The sequence below is a fragment of the Cnephaeus nilssonii genome (genome assembly GCF_951640355.1).
Source record: "Cnephaeus nilssonii genome assembly, chromosome: 3".
NCBI classification, from domain to species: domain Eukaryota; kingdom Metazoa; phylum Chordata; class Mammalia; order Chiroptera; family Vespertilionidae; genus Cnephaeus; species Cnephaeus nilssonii.
This window is the reverse complement of record NC_137074.1, coordinates 55,772,434-55,786,424: the sequence shown is the minus strand read 5'-3', so window position 1 is coordinate 55,786,424 and position 13,991 is coordinate 55,772,434. Positions and strand designations below refer to the sequence as shown.

The 13,991-nt window shown below is 43.1% G+C and overlaps 1 protein-coding gene across 4 annotated transcripts in view; it reads right to left on the bottom strand.

Moving 5' to 3' along the window:
• Positions 1 to 13,991, bottom strand: part of MYLK (myosin light chain kinase) — a 264,544-nt gene that overhangs the window by 111,541 nt on the left and 139,012 nt on the right. For all 4 annotated transcript variants that reach the window (XM_079766799.1, XM_079766798.1, XM_079766801.1 and 1 more), the window contains 2 exons: positions 13,397 to 13,604; positions 207 to 252 (listed from right to left, as the gene is read on the bottom strand). In XM_079766799.1, the coding sequence (XP_079622925.1) occupies positions 207 to 252; positions 13,397 to 13,604 (254 nt within the window). The remainder of the gene's footprint in view (positions 1 to 206; positions 253 to 13,396; positions 13,605 to 13,991) is intronic.

The window sequence follows — 13,991 nt, the reverse complement described above, 5'->3', positions numbered from 1 at the left end:
CATTTAGCAGCATTTAGTCCAGGGGCTATCCACAGAGGCCCGGTCAGGAGGCGCTGTGTGAATGGCCCATCACATCCCAATAGGCGCCCACTTTAGTTATCATGATCCAGGATCCCCAAGAAGATGTGTTCCCTAGACCTGTTCTGTCAAGTCAGCAGGAAAAGCCAATCCAGCCCTTACCCTGGCTTGAACATCCCAGAACTTACCCCAAGGTTTTGGAAACAGGCTGACCGTGCCTCTTCACAAAGCCTCCTGCAAGTAGGAAACAGAGAAAGAGGCTTGAAGAGTCGGGTCTCAGCCACCAACTTGGAGCAACGAGTCAGAGTCAACGAGAATGGGTGGGACAACAAAGGACACAGTTCACCCTGACTGAGCCCGTAGGGTCGGGCACTATGCTGGGCCCTTTACACACATCATCGCCTGAGTTCCTGCAGTAATTTAAGGTGGCTGCTACTACATCATCCTTCTAGTTTTTAAACAGATGAGAACAATGAGATTCAGAGAAGTCGCCCACTCAAGCCACAGAGCCGGTCACAGTGCAGGACGGCACCCGGGCCTGCCTGTTCTAGAACACTCAACACCTGCTGAGCTGTCACTGCTGCTGAGGCTTCCACTTTGGGGGTTGGGGGCTTATCTGTGGTGACCCACAGCTGGAGCTTCCACTTTGGGGAGTATCTGTGGTGATCCACGACCTCTCCAGGAAATGACTCCGTTGGAGGGAGAGGCCCTTGTATCTCTCTTACCACATCTATTCATGTCGGACACAATCAACACTCCATCTTCCCGCTTAAGGCCCAGCAAATAGCAACACCCATCCTGCTGGGATGAAGCCGATGACTGGAGATGCGCTACTGTGGAGCCAGCTGTTAAACAGCACACCCAGAAGCAGCTGGGGTCAGCTCCTTTTATCCAGCTGCTACTGCGGGAGGGACAACTCATAATGTGCCCACGCAGTGACTATACAGCGGTGGGTGTTTTGAGGAATAGGAAGGGCAGGGCGGGGCATTTTGCGATGGTGATCAGCCTGGAAGTTGTTCCCTCTCTGCCACAAGCTGGAATGTTTATGAAACCCCACCCGAGGCACACGTGGAAAGGGCAGATGTCACTCCCTGATACCAGCAGGCAGCTGCCATGAGAGATTGCAGGGTGCTGACTGGAAAAGGGGAAATTCCCTTACACGCCAGCACCGATCCCATCTAGAAGAATGCATAGGCATGGGAGGTGAAGATCATGGCTGCGTATTTCCCTCGGCATAGCTGGTCTAAGGTTCCACCGGAACCCTAGTGAGAGAGGATTAACGCACCAGCATCACATTTAAGTGTGGTCCCATGTGGAATGGCAATTTCAGCACCTGCATTCTGTTTAACACAACTCTCTAGTGAGCTGTGTGTAGTTTTGATGCCACAATGTGGCTTTGTTCCTGCCATTCAATGCTCTTCAAGATTCAAAGAACTTCTAAGCTGACAGGAGAGACCTGTTCTGGGAGGACCCCACTGACAACTGCAGTCGGGGTGCTGGGCCCCCCCAACACTGCTGGAGGGGGGGGTACCAGTCAGCCCTTTGAGAAAGGATCTGAGCGAATGAAACATGAGCTTTAAGTACTCTGCTCTTAGGCCAGCAACTTCCTTTCTGTGCCGCCAGTCAAAGGAAATGATGCTAAAAGTAGAAAAGCAAGTTTACACAGCTGTTCACTTCGGTCCTGTTTGTAGTGAAAGTTGGAAACAATGTAAATGTCACACAGTAGGAAGACAGTAAGTGGTTAAGTAAAACGTTAAGCCTATATGAGGCATAGAAGTAGGTTAAAGTATCCTATCGTTTGCTCCTCAGCACACTCCATCTGGGCTGTGACCCCCTCTACTCCACCACCATCTCGCCAAACCCAGCAGGTAATCCTCTTCCCCACCTCCCTCGGATGCTCTGTAGCACTTGACCTGAGGGGCCACTCCCCTTCAAAGACCTTCTCCTTCACTTCCTGCTTCTCAGATTCTCCAGGCTGAACCTTCTTCGTCTATCTCCTCTGCCCGACCTTGGCAGCGGCTGAGTCCTGGGTCCTCCCCTCAGCACCCTAGGCTCTCCCCCAGGAGGCTGTGGATAGCCCCATGACTTTATCATTTTAAAAAAATCTTTGTTGTTGAAAGTATTACATATGTCCCTTTCCCCCACACTGACCGCCTCCAGCCCGCCTCCCCCTACTCCCTCCAGGCCTTCACCACCCTATGGTCTGTGTCCACGGGTTATGCATATATGCGTACAAGTTCTTTGGTTGATCTCTTTCCACCCACCCATCCTCCCCCGCCTTCCCTCTGAGATTCCACAGTCCGTCCCATGCTTCTGTGTCTCTGGATCTATTTTGTTCATCAGTTTATTTTGTTCATTAGATTCCATATATGAGTGACTTCATGTGATACTTGTCTTTCTCTGAGTGGCTTATTTCGTTCATCATAGTACTCTCCAGGCCCCTCCATGCTGTGTCAGGCCAAGTGCCCATCAGTAGACAAGTGGATAAAAATGCTGTACAATTACACCATGGAATACTATGCAGCAGCCCCATGATTTAAAATATCACCCAGAAGCTGATGACTCTCGAACCACATCCCACCCATACTTCTTACTCATTCACCAAAGGTATCCACAACAGTGCCCAGCACATTATAGATATTCAGATATTTGCTAAATTAATGAATTTTATGAAAAAGAGCAGCATATAAAATTTTCTGTTCAATGTGATCATAAATACAATACATGAAATACCCAAACACAGGAAAATGACCAGAAGAAAATGCATCAAATGTTATTTTGGGGTGGTGGGACTATGAATAATTTTATTCAGTTGTCTTTTCTAAAACCTATAAATATAATGGTAAAAACAAAAAATCTAGTTATAAAAAAAGGAAAAAAAGAAGTTGCAAGGTGGGGAGAAAGAAAATTTAAAAAGGAAAAAGATCCCAGCATCCAAACAGAGGTAAACATGCCCTCTTACACACACTCTATGCCACAGCATCAGGAACATGCCCAATCACTAAGACTCCCACCTTAAATATCCATGTACCATTCACTGCACTTAACTTACTGCAATGTTCATTTCATTTTGGAGTAAAGATATGATAAACATGAGACTGATCAACTGATGAATGGATAAGCAAAAAGCGGTCTATCTGTACAATGAAATATTATTCAGGAATAAAGTAATGAGACATGCTATAACATGGATGAACCTTGAACAAATTTGCTAAGTGAAGAAAGCAAGACACCAAAAAATGTACAATTCCATTTATGTAAAATGTTCTGAAGGGGCAAATCCATAGAGACAGAAAGCAGATTAGTGGCTGTGATGAGCTGGGGTGGGGTGGGAAGTGCCTGCTCAGTGTGAGGGGGTTTCTGTCGGGGGATAAACAGTTCTGAACTAGATAGTGGTGATGGTTGCACAACACTGTGAATATACTTACTGCCCCTGAATTGTATATTTTAAAATGGTTGAAATGGTAAATTTTAAGTTATGTGTATTTACCAAAATAAAAATAAAAAACACTAGAAGAAGCATCTTTAAAACTCTTGGGAGCTCAACATATTCATCCAAAGGCTAAAATTCCTGTATTCCTTAAAAAATAAAATTAAGTTAAAAATTTGGCAGTTCCTCAAAAAATAGCAAAAGAATGCTGTTTGGAGGTACTTCCATATCAGAGTAAGAGCAGTTTATGGTATGATCCAAAGGTAACAAATAAAGCGTTCAGCTAAAAATGGAACTGGGGAATGCTTATTTTAATGTGAGTTAACACCAGAGAGTTTACATCAAAACAAAGAGACTTTGGGCTAAAATAACTAATGGAGTCTATTTATAGGCAAAAATTTGAAGTTGCAAATTGTCAGATAAGGCAAAATTAATTTTGTGAAAGCATGAAAATTTGGCAGAACAGTAAGGCTGTGTCGAAAAATAAGTGGAAAGGGGATTAAGGTAGAAATGCTAAAAATAGAAGAGTAACTTAACAGAATTGGTGGAGACAGGATCAATTAATGAGAGGAAAAAGGCCAAGGCACTGAAGGTATTTAAACAGTAATCTTTGATTTTTTTTCAAGGACAAGTAAAATAGAATGCTGGCAGTTTTTAACAGTGAAAGTTCAACAGTAGAGTGGCCCAGCACTTTTTGTCAAAGGATCTAGAAAGACTGAGAGAATGCTGCCGAAAAGGGGAATACGTAATCAAGATGGTAAGGAGAAAAAATGCTTCTAAAAATGTGTGGTGTCATAACTTATCCAAACTGGCACTCTTGACACCAAAAGGGACATAAGTAATAATTCTGCCAGGAAAATAGGATTAAACCAATACCATTTCAGGCAAACCAGGGAGTAGTCACTCCACTAGTAGGCAAATTCAAAGTGGATTTTAAGGATTAGTTAAAATAGTTGTTCTCTACTTAGAACAAATGCCCACTTTTTATAATAGATATTTAGCAATGTCCCTGGGCCATCCTGAATTGAAGTTTGCCACTAACCAACCATATATATATAACTTCAGAAAGAAAATAAATGTAAGATCCCACCTAAATATTAAGGAGAAATAAAAGGAAAATAAATTATAATAATATTTATTTCAATATGTCAATGTTCAAGCATGACTATCTCATATGTAAATTTTCAGGCACATTAGAAGTCATAATGAAATGGTCAGATGTTTGCACTGACGGATATACATGTTTGGATTCCAAAGTGAATGATAAAAAAAAATGTACTGTCCAAGTAGTACAGGAAAATGAGAGAGCACAGGTATACAGGTGGACACCTAAAAAATAAAAAGAATAAAAAGTAGTGTTAGTAATACTATCTTCTAATTATATCTCAATAAAGAGAGAAAAAAGAAAAAAATTATATAGCAAAAAATAAAGTACTATTAGGATAAATAACAGAGCAAACATCCTATCTAATAAAAGAGTAATATGCAATTGACCATCACTCCAACACACAAGATGGCCGCCCCCATGGGGTCAAAGATGGCCGCCCCCATGTGGACACAAGATGGCCACCACAAGATGGCCTGCAGGGGAGGGCAGTTGTGGGTGATCAGGCCAGCAGGGGAGGAAATTAAGGGTGACGAAGCCTGCAGGGGAGGGCAGTTGGGGGGGAACAGGCCTGCAGGGGAGGGCAGTTGTGAATGATCAGGCCAGCAGGGGAGGGCAGTTAGGGGTGACCAGGCCAGCAGGGGAGGGCAGTTAGGGGTGACCAGGCCTGCAGGGGAGGGCAGTTGGGGGAACCAGGATGGCAGGGGAGGGCAGTTGGGGGGAACGAGGCCAGCAGGGGAGGGCAGTTAGGGGTGACTGGGCTGGCAGAGGAGGACAGTTGGGGGAGACCAGGCCAGCAGGGGAGGGCAGTTGGGGGGGATCAGGCCTGTAGGGGAGGGCAGTTAGGGGTGACTGGGCCAGCAGATGAGGGCAGTTGGGGGAGACCAGGCCTGCAGGGGAGGACAGTTGGGGGGGGGGACTGAGGCCTGCAGGGGAGGGCAGTTTGGGGGGACGTGGCCTGCAGGGGAGGGCAGTTGGGGGCAACCAGGTCAGCAGGGGAGTACAGTTAGGGGTGACCAGGCTGGCAAGGGAGGGCAGTTAGGGGTGACCAAGCCGGCAGGGGAGGGCAGTTAGGGGCAATTGGGCCTGCAGGGGAGCAGTTAGGCATCAATCAGGCTGGCAGGGGAGTGGTTAGGAGGTGATCAGGCTGGCAGGCAGAAGCGGTTAGCAGGCAGGCAGGCGAGCGGTTGGGAGCCAGTAGTCCTGGATTGTGAGAGGAATATCTGACTGCCCTTAAGGGGTCCCAGATTGGAGAGGGTGCAGGCTGAACTGAGGGACACCCCCCCACCCCGTGCACGAATTTCGTGCACCGGGCCTCTAGTATTATATAAAAAAGAAAGACTGAAATAACCTTAAAAAGAAGATAACTTAGCAAGATAAATTACAGACCACTGAAGTAGAGAGAGAAAAAGATTGTAAGTGTGGTATCAAAGCAATTTTCTATTTTGTCACATGGGATCTTTGAGACCTCATCTGTACTAAAATACTAATTCAATCTCTATTTTAAATAGGACTTTGGCCAGAGCTTCAACAAGTAGTCTGACACACATAATAAAAGCTAGAATAAAATCTGAGCCTTAAGAGAGGCAAAATGCTTCAAGGCTGGGAAAGGGGATATCTCGGTGCTGGGCTGGTTGAAGATCGTGAGTTTTAATTTAAAGACAATAGCAGATTTCTGGAGGATTCGAAGGAAGAGAGTAATAAAATCCCATTTGAATTTTAAAAGAGGATATTTTTTGTATAGCAATGTGGAGATTAGAAGTGGGTATGAGAGAAACTGAGGAGACCAGTTGGGATTTGCTCATGAGGACAGAGGATGAGGCAGCCAGGACCAGTACGGTGAGAGTGGGAACAAAATGAGACCAGCACAGCAAGATCTGTCATCTGACTGGGAAAAGAAGGGAGCGCCTGAGGATGACTGAGGTGGCCTGGTTCTGCTCCCTCCCAAGCAGAGGCAGATTGGATTATCACCTGTCAAGGTTTCAGCTGTGTCTTCCCAGGGCCACTAGTCCTAACCATAAATGTTAATGGGCCCCTAATGAAAAGCAAGGTCCTAGAACCAAGACTATTCTATCCAGCAAGGCTATCATTTAAAATTGAAGGCAAAACAAAGAACTTCCCAGACAAAAAAAAAAAAAAGCTAAAGGAGATCATTATCACCAAATCAGTATTACAAGTAATGTTAAAAGAGCATTATTTTGGAAGAAGAAAGAAAAAAAAGAAATAGAGGAACATAGGTATAAAGAATAAAACTGTAATAAATAAGTATCAATAATAACTTTAAATGCTCCAATCCAAAGACATAGGTAGCTGAATAGATAAGAAAACACGACCTATAATATACAGGCTGTCTACAAGAGACCCATCTCAGAACAAAAGATATACACAAACTGAAAGTGAAGAAATAGAAAAAAAATATTCCATACAAACAGAAATGAAATAAAAAGCTGGGGTTGCAATATTTAAATCAGACAAAATAGACTTCAAAACAAAGGCCATAACAAGAGACAGAAAAAGGTCACTACATAATACTAAAGGGATCAATCCTATTAGAGGCTATAGCCCTTGTAAACATATATGCACCCAAAATAGGAGTCCCTAAATGTATAAAGAAAATCTTGGTGAACATTAAGGGAGAGATCGACAGCAATATAGTCATAGTAGATTATTCTAATATCCACTGACATCAATGGATAGATCTTCCAGACAAAAAATCAACAAGGCAACAGTGACCTTAAATGACACATTGGACTGGATGGATTTAATATTTACACAACATTTCATCCCAAAGCAGCAGAATATACATTCTTCTCAAGTGCACATGGAACATTCTCAAAGACAGACCGCATGTTATGAAACACAGAATGTCTTAATAAATTCAAGAAGATTGAAATCATATCAAGCATCTTTCCTGACCACAATAATATGAAACTAGAAATCAATTACAATAATAAAAACCTGAAATACACTAAAACACATGGAGGCTAAATAACATGTTATTAAACAATGAATGGGTTAATCATAAGATCAAGGAAGAAATCAAAAGTTACCTAGGAACAAATGAAAATGAACAAAACAATTCAAAATCCATAGGATACAGTGAAAGCAGTCCTGAGAGGGAAGTTCACAGTATTACAGGCCTACCTTGAGAAGCAAGAAAAATCTCAAGTAAACAGTCTAACCCTAGAAAAAGAACAACAAACAAAGCCCAGAAGTAATAAAAGGAAAGAAATAATAAAAAATAAGAGTGGAAATAAATTACATAGAAATTATAAAAACAGTGCAAAACATAATGAAACCAAGAGCTGGTTCTTTGAAAAGATAAACAAGATTAACAAACCTTCAACCAGACTCATCAAGAAAAAAAGAGAGAGGATCCAAATAAATAAAATCAGAAATGAATAAGGAGAAGTAACAACTGACACCACAGAAATACAAAGGATTGTAAGAAAATACTATGAACAACTATATGCCAACATATTGGTCAACCTGGGCAAAATGGATAACTTCCAAGAAACATACAATCTTCCAAAACTCAATCAGGAAGAATCAGAAAGTCTGAATAGACAAATTACAACTCATGAAATTGAAGCAGTAATAAAAAATTACCAACAAACAAAAGTCTCAGACTGTATAGTTTCACAGGCAAATTTTACCAAACATTCAAAGAAGAACTAACACATACCTTTTTAAACTATTCTAAAATTTTCAATAGGAGGGAAGACTTCCAAACTCATTTATGAGGCCAGCATTATTCTAATTCCAAATCCAGATAAAGACATGACAAAGAAATAAAATTATAGGCCAATATCCCTGAATGATATAGATGCTAAAATCCTCAACAAAATATTAGCAAATCAGATCCAGCCATACATTAAAAAGATAATACACCATGACCAAGTGGGATTTTTCCAGGGATGCAAGGTTGACACAATATTAGCAAATCAATACACGTGATACATCACTTAAACAAAATGAAGGATAAAAACCATATGATCATATCCACAGAGACAGAAAAAACATTAGATAAAATCCAGCACCCACTTATGATAAAAACTTTCAGCAAAGTAGGAATAGAGGGAACATACCTAACATAATAAAGGCCATATATGACAATGCTATAGCCAACATCATACTCAATGCAAAAACTAAAAATGTTTCCCTTAAGATCTGGAACAAGACAGAGATGTCTTCTTTTACTACTCTTAGTCAATCTAGTACTAGAAGTACTAGCCACAGCAATCAGACAAAAAGAACAAATAACAGGCATCCAAGTTGGTAAGAAGGAAGTAAAACTCATTATCCGCAGATGATGATATTATATATAGAAAACCCTAAAGACTCCACCAAAAAATGACTAGATCTAATAAATGAATTTGGCAAAATAGCAGGATAAAAAAATTAATATTCAGAATTTGGTGGCATTTTTGTATACCGATAATAAGTTACCAGAACAAGAAATTAAATAAAAAACAATCCATTTACTATTGCAACAAAAAAATAAGGTACTAGGGATAAATTTAACTAAGGTGCTAAAAGACCTGTACTCAAAAAATTATAAGATACTGAAAAAAAGAAATTGAGAAAGATACCAATAAGTGGAAGCACATACTATATTCATGGACAGGAAAAATTAACATCATTAAAACGTCCATGCTACCCAAAGTAATCTACAGATTCAATGCAATTCTTATTAAAATACCAATGGCATATCTCACAGATCTAGAACAAATATTACAAAAATGTATATGGAACCACAAAAGACGCTGAATAGCCTCAACAGTCTTGAGAAAGAAGAACAAAGTTGGAGGTATCACTACCTGATATCAAACTACACTATAAGGCCATAGTAACCAAAGCAGCATGGTATTGGCACAAGAACAGGCATATAGATCAATGGAACAGACTAGAGCCCAGAAATAAATCCACGCCTTTATGGTTAATTAATATTTGACAGAAGAGGCAAGAACATACAATGGGATAAAGACAGTCTCTTCAAGAAATAGTGTTAGGACAATTGGACAGATACATGCAAAAAAAGGAAACTAGACCAGCAACTTACACCACACACAAAAATAAACTCAAAATGGATTAAAGACTTAAATGTAAATCACAAAACCATAAAAACCCTAAAATAAAACATAGGCACTAAGTATAAAATATACCCAACTGTTGAAGAATGTATAGTATCTCATTAATAAATTTTATATTGATTATATGTTGAAATGATAGTATCTTGGGTAAATTGGGCTAAATTTATTAAAATTGCTTTCACTTGTTTTTTTAAAAAAATGTGACTACTAGAAAATTTAAGATTACATATGTGGCTCACATCCTGTTTCCATGGACAAGTGCTGTGCTAGAGAACAGTCCTGTGGCCCCTTCACTAGGGAAAAAGCTCCAAAAGGGCAGGTACCATGTCTCTCCCCTGCTCTGCACCAAGCCTCTGGGACCCGTCTTCTGGAGGTGAATGAGTGCTTCAGAGAGTCTTCCAGGGCATAGGCTAGGGTGCAGCCCACTGGCCTTCTCATAATGGTGCTTGTCCTCGTGGAGGATAGCGCATGTTTCTTGGACCTGGTTACCAAATTGGAAACCAGATGAGGAAGCTTCCTCCTCTACTCTCCATGCAAGGATTTTCCCCTGGAAGTAGTTCTCAAGGTGCTAATACCAGGTTCAAATATTCAAGGATGCCATTTGCCAGTGCTGCACTGATCCTTACACAACCCTGTAGGGTAGCCATTTGCTCCAGCTTACAGAAAAGGAAATAAGGCTCCTAAAGGTTAGGACTTTGTGGAGCTCAAATCCAAGACCATTTGACAACACAGCTTTCTACAGTTGACCACTAGGGGGTCAAAGGCTGCACATAGGAATTACACTCAATTCCAGGACCTCTGCTCTTTCCAAGAGCACAGCAGAGTTGGCAAGGAGGCAGGTGGGCTGCTAGCTTCCCTCTGTAAGAGTTAGGGCTAGCGTGGCACAGTAACAAGTGGGCCTTTCTAGGCCTGTGGTCTGTGGGTGCTCCCAACCTACATATTGGCTGAAACTGGCCTCTGATGTAGAAGCAGAATATGTAGAGGGCCATTCACAATTAAAGAGGCTGCAGCCTTTAGGCCATTATCTCAATCTCCTACAGGACATACAACATCTGAAATGGTCTGGGCCTTAGTCTCCCCAAAATAAAATCCAAGGGGTTGGGAGCCTCAGCCTTCTCTCATTTTGCTATACCTCTCCTGCCTTGTTCTGCCCCCTGTCCTAAGTATCACGGCCGACTAAAATTTTTCTTGCCTAGTTGTGACATCAGATCTAACTTCCTCAACAATGGGAATTGAAAAAAAGGTTTGATATACCGCCCCTGCGATCCTAACCTACTCCACTCCTTTAAAATAGATCTTAGAAAACCAAGGCTAGCCCAGGTTTTAGAGACCACTGAATTCAAACACTTTACTCTACAGAAGCAGAGGTCCAGAGGTTTAAAGTCACACATCTGACTGCTAAAAGGTAGGAACAGAAGCTTAGATCCCTGGTTCATAATTGCCCATTTCCCCACTGCAAACTGAATGTCAGAAATGGGGTGTTATAAGCTGAATTTTTGTGTCCCCGCCCAAATGCATAATGTTGAAGCCCTAAACCTACTACCCCCACTATGACTGCATTTGGAGACAGGGCCTGTGAGGAGGTGATTGAGGTTCAATGAGGTCATAAGGTCAGGGCCCAAATCCAATAGGGTGGTGCCCTTATAAGAAGAGGAAGGGACACTGGAGAGCTAGCTCTCTCTCTCTCTCTCTCTCTCTCTCTCTCTCTCTCTCTCTGCCATGTGAGGACACAGCAAAAAGGCGGCTATCTGCAAACCAGGAAGAGAGTCTTCACCGGAAACCAAACCCTATTGGACCTTGATCTTGGACTTCCAGCCTCCAGATCTGTGAAAAAATAAATTTCTATTATTTATGCCACACAGTCTGTTCCAGTGGCCCAAGCTGACTGATACAAGAGGATAAAATAAAATTTTTTTATAGCAAAGGTGGAGATTTACTGAAAAACAAGTACAGACTCCCACATGGGGAGAGGGAAAATGTCCCACAGAATGGACTCCCACATGGGGAGGGGGAAAGGGTCCGCCTAAAATAATTTTTATTTGTGCGCCTTCACTCAAAGTGTGGGCACTGAAAAATGCACAATGTAGGGGAAAGAACAGCACCAGATTGGCTGAGATGAGGGCCACTCAGAGACTCTGACCGGGACCACTTTCCATCTGGAATGCCCTAGCCCACAGGCACTTGAAGGTCATTAAAAGGAACAAGTCGCTCAGTTAAAGAATTTGGGGAAACTATCCAAACTATGCATGTTCTGTTCTGAGAAACAGTCTGTCCTCCTATGATGCAGGGAAAACATTGGCCCAGGTGCCCCTTGCCCCCTTCTGGAGCCTTCCCTGGCTACCGAATCCTCACATCCGGTGTTCTCTGAAACCCAGGTTGGGGGGAATGTCTTCTGAGAGAGGAGAAAGTGACTCTGACCCTCTAGGTTATAAGCCCTTAAAAAGGCCCGGGAGGGTCCAGGGAACCTGGTCATCATCTGAGGGCCTGTCAAGCCCCATGTCCGCCCGACATCGGGTCTTTGAGCATCAGCCCGCAGCCTGAACTGGACGTGTCCTCCCCCGGGAAGCGCTTCAGCAAAAGAAACAGCTTTACTTATGGTCAAATGCTTTCTCCCTGGAAGTTTTAAATTGAGTGGAATTTTAAGTATTAAGAAAAGAAAAAGACAAAGTAACTAATCACTGTTAGCATATTGGTGTGCTTATCTTATATATTTTTTTGAGTTTTACAAAATTTTTTAAAATGAGCATGTATTACTTTATAGTGATGACAGTAAATACTGTTCATTCATTCTCTATATATTTCAGCATCTCTCATGAGCCAGGAGGTTTTCCAGATGCAGGAGATACAGCAGTAAACAAGATCAAGTCCCCCTCCTCCGGCCTCCCCAGGACCCCAGAACTGGAGCAGAGGGGATAATACAATGTAAGTCCCAGAGGAAAAGATTCAGGTGGAGTGAGGAATGGAGAGTCCTGGGGTGGGGTGGTCAGAAAGGGTTTTCTAAGACGGGGACATCTGAGCAGAGACCTGAAGGAGGTGAGGGGCCGAGTCAGGTGAAGGGCTACGGGAAGAGCTCTTCCTTTAAATGAGAACTGCAGGGGGCAGACCTGAGGCCTGGCCCCAGGAAGAGTAGAGGGCCAGCGTGGCCCTGTGGCATGGGCAGGCGAGGAGTGGTAGGAGATGGTCTGGAGAGCCAGGCAGAGCCGACTGGGCAGGGCTTTGGAAGGAGTCTGGGTTCTGTCTCCGTGTGGAGAAGTCAATGGGAAGATGGAGCAGGACAGGGACACATTTGGCAAACACTGTCTCCTGGGATGCCTCCCTCCTCTGCAGGAACCACATTATCCCCATTAGACTAAAAGGTCCTGTCCTGGCCGGTGTTGCTCAGTGGTTAGAATGTCAACCCATGCACCAAAGGGTTAAGGGTTCAATTCCTAGTCAAGGGCATGTACCTGGGTTGCAGGTTCATTCTTGGCCCACTTTGGGACACATGCAGGAGTCAACCAATCAATGTCTCTCTCTCACATTGATGTTTCCCTCTTTCTCTGCCTCCCACTTCCCTCCCTTTCCTCTAAAAAAATCAGTGGAAAAAATATCCTCCTGTGAGGATTAACAAAATAAAATAAAAGGTCCTGAGTTCAGGGATGGATGTACTTTCTCTTGTGGGTTCCTTTCCTAAGAGAGAGCTGGCGCAGGAACTATGGGCCTTGGGAAGCCAGACGGCTCCGACCAGGGCTCTCACCTCCTGGGACTCACCTTCCACCGTCAACTCCACTGTCACCTGGCGGGCACCGCTACCATTGGTGGCTTCACAGGTATACTTTCCCTTGTCCTCCTCCCGGACAGCATGAATCACAAGGCTGAAACTTCCACGGATGCCACAGTCCAGCAGGAAGCGGCCCCCACTGGTGATGGGTTGCCCATTTCTGTGCCACGTCACCTGGGGCTCTGGGTAACCCCGGACCTTCAAGAAAAAGAAGAAAGGGTGAGAGCTTATATTTAAGGAGTACTTCCTGTGTGCCAGGTACTGTTATGAGTCTTTTACATGTGTTAACTCATCTATCCTCATAGCAACCCTTGAAGCAGATACCATTTTCATCTCCATTTTAGAGATGAGGAAATTGAGGCCCAGAGAGTTTGGGTAGATTTCCCGGGGTCTTGAAGGTAGAAAGTAGCAGAGGCAGGTATCCTGGCTCCAGGGGCCACTACACAAGAGCCTGGTAGCATATCAGAATCACCCAAGGGAGCTTTGAAAAATACAAATGCCCATGCCCTACCTTGGACCAGTTAAATCAGAATCCCAAGGGGTGGGAGTGAGTGTGGGGAGTGCTTCCTACTCTAAAATGTAAAT